The sequence below is a fragment of the Oncorhynchus kisutch genome, linkage group LG1 (assembly GCF_002021735.2).
Source record: "Oncorhynchus kisutch isolate 150728-3 linkage group LG1, Okis_V2, whole genome shotgun sequence".
Classification (NCBI taxonomy): Eukaryota; Metazoa; Chordata; class Actinopteri; order Salmoniformes; family Salmonidae; genus Oncorhynchus; species Oncorhynchus kisutch.
The window spans coordinates 45,433,769-45,445,940 of record NC_034174.2 but is presented as its reverse complement, the minus strand read 5'-3'; the positions used below and the strand labels follow the sequence as shown (position 1 = coordinate 45,445,940).

At 45.4% G+C, this 12,172-nt stretch overlaps 1 protein-coding gene across 1 annotated transcript in view; it reads right to left on the bottom strand.

The window, feature by feature from the left end:
- The window catches only part of LOC109893004 (DENN domain-containing protein 2D), a 30,195-nt gene extending 25,149 nt beyond the window's left edge, over positions 1-5,046 (bottom strand). The window contains exons 1-2 of the mRNA XM_020485974.2: positions 4,628-5,046; positions 637-735 (exon numbers count right to left, since the gene is read on the bottom strand). Of these exons, the coding sequence (XP_020341563.1) occupies positions 637-727 (91 nt within the window). The 5' untranslated portion in view covers positions 728-735; positions 4,628-5,046. The remainder of the gene's footprint in view (positions 1-636; positions 736-4,627) is intronic.
- Between the last annotated feature and the right edge of the window lie 7,126 nt (positions 5,047-12,172).

Sequence of the window (12,172 nt, the reverse complement as noted above, 5' to 3'; positions counted from 1 at the left end):
TGGAGGTTAGATAGCACAGTGTCCAAAGACGGGCCGAAAGTATATAGAATGGTGTCGTCTGCGTAGAGGTGGATCAGGGAATCGCCCGCAGCAAGAGCAACATCATTGATATACACAGAGAAAAGAGTCGGCCCGAGAATTGAACCCTGTGGCACCCCCATAGAGACTGCCAGAGGACCGGACAGCATGCCCTCCGTTTTGACACACTGAACTCTGTCTGCAAAGTAATTGGTGAACCAGGCAAGGCAGTCATCCGAAAAACCGAGGCTACTGAGTCCTGGCTACCTCTCTTAAAAGACAATCTGAATTCCTCCCATATCTCCAGGATTAGTCTAAGTGAATTTCTGGAGGGAGAAAAATGTGTGTTTATAAGGAGGTGTCGTTTTGTGTTTTAGGAATCCAATGTGTTTGCCCGGAGTGAGAGCGAACAAAGCAGTCAAGGCTAAATCTTGACAGGCGTGTTTAGCTCATGATCACAATGATACATGCTTGCCTCTTACTGTATGTTGGTGTAGAGATTTGTGATGAACCTTTTCCAATGACGTCTAATGTATGTCCTATACACCCTTTGGCTCAGTTCCATTTCACCAAAAGGCCCAAAATGGAATGGGCCCACTTCGAAAGAAAAACACTCACGGTCTCTGTGGAACTTATCCTGGAGGGTTGAAAACATGGTACTGAGCCGTTTCATTGGCCCATAGTCCCCCGCATCAACCTCATTGGACATCTTGGCACCTGTTGAGGAAGGAAGAGAGGCGAGTAATAAAGTGAGATGAGAGGATATAAAGTACCACGTTAGCATTGTGGAAACCCCCAGGATTTCCCACACAGCTTCTTACACTTATCCAGATGTTTACGATTAGAAATTGCCTTAATAAAGAAAGTAAGGAAATAAGGTCTTGTTGATGACCCTCACTTTCACTTTTACTTCCCCCCCTTTGAGCTCAGACAATAGTTGTAGGTTAAGAGGTTGACATGAGGAAAAGTGACCAATCAGTCATTAAGAAAGTGTCATCTCCTGTTGATGCCCTCTTACAGACTGGAGGTATCACTCCTTGTGAAGACGTTTTAAAGGAGAAAATAAGTCACTGACATTTTTATTTAGAAATACAAGAGGTGAATGAGACAAAGGGAGAGAAAGACTGAAGTACTGTACAGTACTGTACAAAAAAATACGTTGAGAGAGAGAGCGAGAGGGAAAAAAGGAACTTGAAAACGAGGTAAGAAAGACTGGTTGAACTACTGCTTAGACGAGTGTTGAATGATGGCGCACAGCACAACACACTTGCCACTTGTTCAGGCTCTAAATGACCTCTGAACCACAAGAACTCTGAACATTTGAACATCTTGGCCATGTTCTGTTATAATCTCCACCCGGCACAGCCAGAAGAGGACTGGCCACCCCTCATAGCCTGGTTTCTCTCTAGGTTTCATCCAAGGTTTTGGCCTTTCTAGGGAGTTTTTCCTAGCCCCAGTGCTTCTACACCTGCATTGCTTGCTGTTTGGGGTTTTAGGCTGAGTTTCTGTACAGCACTTTGAGATATCAGCTGATGTACGAAGGGCTATATAAATACATTTGATTTGATTTAAAATACCAAGTCCATATTATGTCAAGAACAGTTCAAATAAGCAAAGAGACACAACAGTCCGTCATTACTTTAAGACATGGTCAGTCAATCAGGAACATTTCAAGAACTTTGAAAGTTTCTTTAAGTGGAGTCGCAAAACCCATCAAGTGCTATGATGAAACTAGCTCCAAAGAGGACGGCCACAGGAAAGGAAGACCCAGAGTTACCTCTGCTGCAAAGGATGAATTCACTAGAGTTCACTGCACCTCAGATTGCAGCCCAAATAAATGCATCAGAGTTCAAGTCACAGACAGATCTCAACATCAACTGTTCAGAGAAGACTGACAGGCCTTCATGGTCGAAGTGCTGTAAAGAAACCCCTACTTAAAGGACACCAATAAGAAGAGACTTGCTTGGGCCACGAAACACGAGCAATGGAAATCTGTCCTTTGGTCTGATTAGTTGAAATTTGAGATTTTTGGTTGTCTTTGTGAGACGTAAAATAGGTGAACAGATGATCTCTGCATGTGTGGTTCCCACCGTGAAGCATGGAGGAAGAGGTGTGATGGTGTGAAGGTGCTTTGCTGGTGACACTGTCAGTGATTTATTCAGAATTTAAGGCACACTTAACCAGCATGGCTACGACCGCATTCAGCAGCGATACGCCATCCAATCCAGGTTTGCGCATAGCAGGACAATCATTTTGTTTTTCAACAGGACCCAATTGAGATGGTTTGGGAATAGTAGGACCGCAGAGTGAATGAAAAGCAGCCAACAAGTGCTCAGCATATGTGGGAACTCCTTCAAGACTGTTGGAAAAGCATTCCTCAGGAAGCTGGTTGAGAGATTGCACACTCTAGGCAAAGCTGATTTCAAGGCAAAGGGATCTAAAAGGGATCTAAAATGTATTTTGATTTGTTCAACACTTTTTTGGTTACTACATGGTTCCATGTGTTATGTCATAGTTTTAACATCATTATTATTCTGCAAATAGTAAAAAAAATATTACAAAAATAAAAGTTTGGCTGGTCATGTTTTGGAGGACGCATAACATGACCTTCACCTCTCCCGAGCCCGTTGGGGAGATGCAGCGATGAAACAAGATCGTAATCACAAAATTGGGAGAAAAAGCTGTGAATCCTACTGTTATTCTTAGACATTGTTTTATTGACGTGATCAAATAACACAAGCATAGACAGGCCAAGAGACCAAGAGTGTGCAAAGCTGTCATCAAGGCTGTCATCAAGGCTACTTTGAAGAATCTCAAATATAAAATATCTTTTGATTTGTTTAACACTTTTTTGGTTACTACATGTGTTATTTCATAGTGTTGATGTCTTCACTATTATTCTACAATGTAGAAAATTGTCAAAATAAAAACCCTTGAATGAGTAAGTGTGTCCAAACGTTTTTTAAAAGCTCAGTACAGTCCTGTACAGTAAAATATAGTTCATTACGGGACATAGTATAGCACACTGAGTTGAGAACACTATAATGTACTGTACTCTACTAAACTACTTTACTGTAATGTCCAAATTTGTGAAACATAAAACATTTATGATTGGTTCAGAGTTGGTCCGGTCCTGACAAATTTGGTCTTGTTTGGAGGCAGAGCTCATTACAAATCATAGCCAGTGTGTAGAAAAATACCCACATATGCAAAGGAGGATATTGCATATTTCTACAGTTGTGTACCTATTTAGGATACACCCCCATGAGGAGAATGACATTCATATACATATTTATGCATTTCTATGTAGCACAGTTCAGGGATCCATGATGAAATTCCATTACCGCAATTCTGTTACCGGGTGTCAATCTACTTCACTGTAGTTCAATAACAAAAATGAGATGTTTTCAAACTCAAGATGTCATGTCATAGCTGACACCCCACCCCATTCTTTCGGCAGACATCTTTGAATCTTAATTCAGAGCAGATATTTAAGACTTCTTGGGAAAACATTGCTTCAAAAACGGAGGGAGATTTTACCAAAATTCTGTTACCAAACATTCATCTGCACAGTTCTTCCAGTAAATGTGTTTTTGTAAATGTCTGTGTCAATTGTTAAAAGTAGTCCTTCTGCATGGAGTTGTGTGTTAAACTTTGAAATCAATGTTTTCTTTGGAACACTTTTTTTCTGTGAAAAATCTGAGTCTCGGCCCATTTTCGTAACCGTGGAATAGCCCAGGTGTTCCCCTGCTGCCGCCAGATGGCGCAAATGACAGACGACGTAAAGATGACGGCGCCATCTGGCATCAACAGGGCTTGCCAGTATGTATGCTAGCTAGTTGGCAAAACACCATTAGAATGTTTGCCCATATTTTCTTCCATTTTGAAAACTAGCTAGCATACAGAACAACTTCCTACAAAATGTGTCCTACCTGGTCCGAATGCAGTGACTAACAGAACACATACCATCCCCTGCAACAGGCGTGTGGGGGAAAAGTTTTGCAAATCTTGCAGCTGGTAGACAGAGGACCATTTAAACGGGTTTTTCAATACAACATTCTCCAGACCTCCAGGCATGACAACGAAGTGATTTTGGCAGTATTGCAACAAGACTAGCCCATACGCAATTGCCAACAGTTGGAGTATTGCTGCGTACAGAAAATATAGGCCTATGGAGTACCACAGTATGAGTCATAATACCCATAAAAACTACATTTTCGAATTGAAGCATAAATATAGCTGAATATATTGATGTCACCTTTACATGAGAGATTTAAATGGTTATCAAAACGTCACGCCAGGTTAAGCCTACACAAAACAAATTCCCTATGGGAAAATGGATGTTGGAAAAACGATTGGAACTATTTCCCGTTTCATGGGTATTGTGACACATCAACGGTGGGGCTTTATAGCCCATTATAACTAATAATTTGTACTGAAATGGATAATCCATATAAACTGATGTGAAAAGGTGTAGCCTATCTGTGTTTAAGAATGCTCATAGCCTTCTGGAATTCATCGGGATATCAAAAGAAGAAGAAACCTTAAGTATACAACAATTACAGCAAGAAAAACGGAAACAACAGTAATATCAATAGCAAATACTCACTTTTCGCAGAATCTTTCAATAAGTAACCTAAACTCCCCTAAACATTTTAGTTGCTCTTCAATGTAGGTCTTCTTCCAAACCAAACTCACAAGCAACCTCGCAGCCCGTCGTTCAGTTGCCAACTGGAAAAGAGCGGGTGGCACAAGTAATCGATTTCCTGGAACCGTTTCTTTCCACCTCAGTGGAAGATGTGCCGCATTCTGCGGGTGAACCGGAGGGACACTGGTGGAAGACAGCTAGACTCTACTCTCTTTATCTTCCAGAAACTAGATTAGTTACTTTGGTTGCCGGAGTCGCGTGAGTTGCCTGTTAGGTATATTTATTGAAAAAAACAGAACCAAGTACAGGTTATCTAGGCGACAATAAAACTTATTTTACAGACACCATCACTTACGTCAGGTGCTTGGCCAAAGGGGAGGGGACTGACGCGCTCTTTTCCTTTGCTGCTGGAAGCCTATTGTCTTATACTTGCCATCCCCTCTTGCAGTCTTTGAATATGATGAGAAGGTATGGGCCTAATATTGATCTTGGTGCCATGACTGATTTCTCATGTATGTTCTCATATTACCTGACATGCATATACAACAGTCAACAAGTAGCCTAGGCTATGTTTCTCATGTTCCTGGCTGTCTTCTTTTTGTGTTCAGGTCTCCCTCCAACCATAATTTTCTAGTCATGCTAATGGGTCAAAGACTGTAAATTAATATCATAGCAGCAAGGGCGAATAGGGTCATCGTGAAACTTTTTAGAGCAATTGTTCCCCCTGGTGGAAAATATGAGGATATATGATAGGAATGCAGGTTACTGTGAGCCTGTCCAATTACACAAATCAGTGGTGTAAAGTACTTTACTTTACCATTTGTATTTTTGACAACTTTTACTTGTACTTCACTACATTCTAAATAAAATACTGTACTTTTTACTCCATACATTTTCCCTGACAACCAAAGGTACGTGTTACTCTTGAATACATCTTCCACTGCCATCTGTACTATTGGCCAATGTGCAATCACTGGAAAATAAAATGGAGGATCTACGATTATGAATATCATACCAACGGGACATTAAAAACTGTAATATCTTATGTTTCACTGAGTTGTGGCTGAACGATGCCACGGATACTATAGAGCTGGCTGGGTATTCCATGCATCGGCAGGACAGAGAAGCTATGTCTGGTAAGTCGGTGGGCGGGGGTGTGTGTCTATTTGTAAATAATAGCTAGTGTGTGATTTCTAATATTAAAGAATTCTCGAGGTATTGCTCGCCTGAGGTAGAGTGCCTCATGATAAGCTGTAGACCACACTATCGACCAAGAGAGTTCTCGTTTAAATTATTTGTAGCCATCTATTTACTACCACAAACCGATGCTGGCACTAAGACCGCACTCAACAAGCTGTATAAGGCCATAAGCAAACAAGAAAATGCTCATCCAGAAGCGGCGCTCCTAGTGGCCGGAGACTTTAATGCAGGCAAACTTAAATCCATTTTACCTCATTTCTACCAGTATGTCACATGTGCAACCAGAGGGGAAAAAACTCTCGACCACCTTTACTCCACAAACAAAGATGCATTCAAAGCTCTCCCTCACCCTCAATTTGGCAAATCTGACCATAATTATATCCTCCTGATTCCTGCTTACAAGCAAATACTAAAGCAGGGAGTACCAGTGACTCACTCAATACGGAGGTAGTCAGATGACGCAGATGCTACGCTACAGGACTGTTTTGCTAGCACAGACGGGAATATGTTCCGGGATTCATCCAATGGCATTGAGGAGTATACCACCTCAGTTACCGGCTTCATCAATAAGTGCATCGACGACGTCATCCCCACAGTGACCGTACGTACATATCCCAACCAGAAGCCATGTATTACAGGGAACATCTGCACCGAGCTAAAGGCTAGAGCTGCCGCTTTCAAGGAGCACTAATCTGGACGCATATAAGAAATCCCGCTACGCCCTCAGACGAACCATCAAACAGGCAAGCGTCAATACAGGACTAAGATTGAATCCTACGAGACTGGCTCTGACGCTCGTCGGGTGTGGCAGGGCTCGAAACCATTACAGACTACAAAGGGAAACCCAGGCTCAAGCTGCCCAGTGACGCTTGCCTACCAGATGATCTAAATGCCTTTTATGCTCGCTTCGAGGCAAGCAACACTGAAGCATGCATGAGAGCACCAGCCATTCCAGAGGACTGTGTGATCACGCTTTCGGTAGCCGATGTGAGCAAGACCTTTTAACAGGTCAACATTCACAAAGACGCAGGGCCAGATAGATTACCAGGACGTGTACTCAAAGTATGCGCGGACTGGAAAGTGTCTTCACTGTCATTTTCAACCGCTGGCTGAGTCTGTAATACCTACATCTTTCAAGCAGACCATCGTAGCACATCTGCCACACTGATCCTCACAACACCCTGTTCACCCACGACTGCGTGGCCAAACATGACTGCAACATCATCATTAAGTTTGCTGACGACACGACAGTGTCATCGACAACGATGAAACAGCCTATAAGGAAGAGGTCAGAGATCTGGCAGTGTGGTGCCAGGACAACAACCTCTCCCTCAATGTGAGCAAGACAAAGGAGCTGATCATGGACTACAGGAAAAGGCGGGCCAAACAGGTCCCCATTAATTAACATCAACAGGGCTGTAGTGGAGCGGGTCAAGAATTTCAAGTTCCTTGGTGTCCACATCACCAATAAGCTATTATGGTCCAAACACACAATTAATTTTATTATTTATTTTATATTTATTTAACTTAACCCTCAGGAGACTGAAAAGATTTGGGATGGGTCCCCAGAGCCTCAAAAAGTTCTACAACAGCACTATCGAGAGCATCCTGACCGGTTGCAGCACCACCTGGTATGGCAAGTGCTTGGCATCTGACCATAAGGTCGTACAGCCCAGTACGTCACTGGGGCCACACTTCCTATCATCCAGGACCTGTATAATAGGCGGTGTCAAACGAAGGCCCAAAAAATTGTCAAAGACTCCAGTCAGTCAAGTCATAGACTGTTCTCTCTGCTACCACACTGCAAATGATACCGGAGCGCCAAGTCTAGGACCAAAATACTCCTTAACAGCTTCTACCCCCAAGTCATAAAACAGCTGAACAATTAATCAAATGGCCACCCGGACTATTTACATTGACATGCTACCCCTCCCTTTGTTTATACACTGCTGCTACTCGCTGTTTATTATCTATGCATAGTCACTTTACCCCTACCTACATGTAAAAAATAACTTGACTAACCTGTACCCCCGCACATTGACTCGGTACTGGTGCCCCCTGTATATAGCCTCGTTATTGGTATTTTTATTGTGTTCATTTTTATTTGACTATTTTTACTTTAGTAAATATTTTCTTAACTCTTTCTTGAACTGCATTGTTGGTTAAGGGCTTCCATGTAAGCATTTCACGGTAAAGTCAACACCTGTTGTATTCAGAGCATGTGACAAATCAAATTGATTTGATTTGATATGTGCACCACCATGTCAGAACAGTAAGCTAAGTTATCAGGGGGAAAGGGACCAAATAATTAGGGTGAGGCTCATGGGCTCCTAACAGATTACTACACAACAATGCACTTAGTATTACTTTCTTAGCCACAGTATACATAACTCCCTGGCATATTACATATTTTATGCAGCAGCATACAATACATTTTTTGGACTGACCTGTGCTCACTTGAACAGGAAGGTGGCGCGGCAGTCCTTCTTGTGGTCAAATTTTGTTGTGAAACTTTGTCATCAAAGTCTGGCATTCTCTGGATTTATTGTGCTTTCAAGACAACCGGGAACTCGGAAATAAACATGGTCAAATCAATGATCATGTCAGTGATCTTCAGGTCGGAGCTCGAGAAAGAGGCCCAAGTTCCCGCCTTTGATTTCCAAGTTGGATGTTTGTTCAAAACTTATTTCCCCAGTGAGTTCCCAGTTATATTGAACTCACTGAAGTATGAGATTTCCCAGTGCTGAGGTTCCAGTTGTATTGAACACGGCAGAAGTCATACTGGATTGACAGCATGGCCAATGTATTCAACCTTTTCAGGCCCATGGTTATGAATGTGAATGTTTATCCTTTTATGCTTGGGAAAAATACTCTTAAACCCAGACCTGGACCACACACCCTCTCCACCGAATATCAGGTAGGGGAAGCAAAATAGTGATTGATTTGCAGCGCTTCCAAACCACTTTTTGAATTTGCGATTTCCAACTTGTTGTGTAATGTTTATGTCCAATGTTTATGAACACTGAAACGTTTTATCTATTATTTCTCTTTATTTGACAAGAATTGAAAAGGATTTTCCAGTAGATTGTTGATGTGACTCATGGCGATGACTGCTTGTCTAGCTTGCTAGCTAAGATTTTGAAGGTATGATGTTGACATGATCAGTCCAATCAAAGCTACTGTAGATATAACGTGATTTGACTTCATTTTACCTATGGCCAATGAGCCTTCTTGGATGGGCACTTCTAATGTAAATCTATGGCAGCACCCGAAGGGGTTCCAAAGTTCTAGCTCACCATGTAGATTTTACATTGACGTAGTGTCCCTGTGAGTAACAGAGCAGTGAGCCAATCACGGTGCAACTATAGAAGATTGCCAACACCTACGCTCTGTATTTTCCGCGGGCTGCCCCTCCACCACAGAAAGCAATGAGCTAGGCTGAAACACTTGCATTTTGGAGCTGCCTTACTCAAGAAAGAACAACTGATGTGACACATATTAATCCAAAATAACATGCAAAACAGGCACACACAAAAAAAATGGGTAAACAATGCATTCCGAAAGTTTTCAGACCTGTTGACTTTTTCTACGTTTTGGCAGCTTCATTAAATAGTACCCGCAAAACATCAGTCTCAACGTCAACAGTGAAGAGGCGACTCCGGGATGCTGGCCTTCTAGGCAGAGTTCCTCTGTCCAGTGTCTGTGTTCTTTGGCCCATCTTATGGCTTTTTCTTTGCATCCCGTAGTCGCCTCTTCACTGTTGATGTTGAGACTGGTGTTTTGCGGGTACTTGTAACGGATTTCCTCCTCTTCGTCTAAGGAGGAGTAAGGATCGGACCAAATCGCAGCGTGGTAAGTGTTCATGATGATGTTTAATTAAAACTCAGAACACTAAACAATAAATAACTACGTGAATATACAAAACCGAAACAGTACCGTGTGGCCCAAACACTCACACGGAAACAAACACCCACAAACCAAAAGTGAAACCCAGGCTACCTAAGTATGATTCTCAATCAGGGACAACAATTGACAGCTGCCTCTGATTGAGAACCATACTAGGCCGAACTCAAAAACAAACATAGACTGCCCACCCCAACTCACACCCTGACCATACTAAAACAAAGACAAAAACAAAGGAACTACGGTCAGAACTTGACAGTACCTCCCCCCAAAGGTGCGGACTCCGGCCGCAAAACCTGAACCTATAGGGAAGGGTCTGGGTGGGCGTCTGTCCGCGGTGGCGGCTCTGGCGCGGGACGTGGACCCCACTTCACCATCGTTTTTTTGCGCCTCTTAGCCCGCCTCCGTGGCCTCTTTAGAGTGGCGACCCTCGCCGCCGACCTTGGACTGGGGACCCACGCCACGGGTCCCGAATGGACGGGAGACTCCGGCAGCGCCGGACAGGCGGGAGATTCCGGCAGTGCCGGACAGGCGGGAGACTCCGGCAGCTCCGGAGTGAAGGGCGATTCTGGCATCGCCTGGCTGACTGACGGCTCTGGCAGCTCCTGGCTGACTGACGGCTCTGGCAGCTCCTGGCTGAATGACAGCTCTGGCAGCTCCTGGCTGACTGACGGCTCTGGCAGCTCCTGGCTGACTGACGTCTCTGGCAGCTCCTGGCTGACTGACGGCTCTGGCAGCTCCTGGCTGACTGACGGCTCTGGCAGCTCCTGGCTGACTGACGGCTCTGGCGGCTCCTGGCTGGCGGCTCTGGCAGCTCTTGGCTGACTGACGGCTCTGCAGGCTCCTGGCTGACTGACGGCTCTGGTGGCTCCTGGCTGACTGACGGCTCTGGTGGCTCCTGGCTGACTGGTGACTCCTGGCTGACTGGCGGGTCTGGCGGCTCCTGGCTGATTGGCGGCTCTGGCGGCTCAGGACAGACGGGAGACTGGCGCCTCAGGACAGACGGGAGACTCTGACGGCTCAGGACAGACGGGAGTCTCTGGCGGCTCAGGACAGACAGGAGACTCTGGCGGCTCAGGACAGACGGGAGACTCTGGCGGGTCAGGACAGACGGGAGACTCGGCAGCTCAGGACAGACGGGAGACTCTGGTAGCTCAGGACAGACGGGAGACTCTGGCAGCGCTGGGCAGGAGGAAGGCTCTGGCAGAGCTGGACAGGCGGGAGCACCTGTAGGGACGAGACGGAGAGACAGCCTGCTGCCACCGGAGGGCTGGTGCGTGGAGGTGGCACCGGATAGACCGGACCGTGCAGGCGCACTGGAGCTCTTGAGCACCGAGCCTGCCCAACCTTACCTGGTTGAATGCTCCCCGTAGCCAGACCAGTGCGGCGAGGTGGAATAGCCTGCACTGGGCTGTGCTGGCGAACCGGGGACACCATGCGTAAGGCTGGTGCCATGTACGCCTGCCCGAGGAGACGCACTGGAGACCAGATGCGCAGAGCCGGCTTCATGGCACCTGGCTCGATGCCCACTCTAGCCCGGTCGATACGGGGAGCTGGGATATAGCGCACCGGGCTAAGCACGCGTACTGGGGACACCGTGCGCTCCACCGCATAACACGGTGCTTGACCATTACGACGCCCTCTCTCTCCATGGTAAGCACGGGAGTTGGCGCAGGTCTCCTTCCGACTTCGCCACATTCCCCGTGTTCCCCCCCAAGACATTTTTGGGGCTGCCTCTCGGGCTTCCAGCCCCGCTGCCGTGCTGCCTCCTCATACCGGCGCCTCTCTGCTTTTGCTGCCTCCAGCTCTGCGGCGATATTCCCCTGGCTGTGCCCAGGGTCCTTTGCCGTCCAGAATCTCCTCCCAAGTCCAGTTCTCCAAATATCGCTACCTCTCCTGCTGCTGCTTGATCCTTTGGTGGTGGGTGTTTCTGTAACGGATTTCCTCCTCTTCGTCTGAGGAGGAGTAAGGATCGGACCAAAGCGCAGCGTGGTAAGTGTTCATGATGATGTTTAATTAAAACTCAGAACACTAAACAATAAATGACAACGTGAATATACAAAACCGAAACAGTACCGTGTGGCCCAAACACTCACACGGAAACAAACACCCACAAACCAAAAGTGAAACCCAGGCTACCTAAGTATGATTCTCAATCAGGGACAACAATTGACAGCTGCCTCTGATTGAGAACCATACTAGACCGAACTCAAAAACCAACATAGAAAAACAAACATAGACTGCCCACCCCAACTCACACCCTGACCATACTAAAACAAAGACAAAAACAAAGGAACTAAGGTCAGAATGTGACAGTACTATTTAATGAAGCTGCCAGTTGAGGACTTGTGAGGCATTTGTTTCTCAAGCTAGACACTCTAATGTACTTGTCCTCTTGCTCAG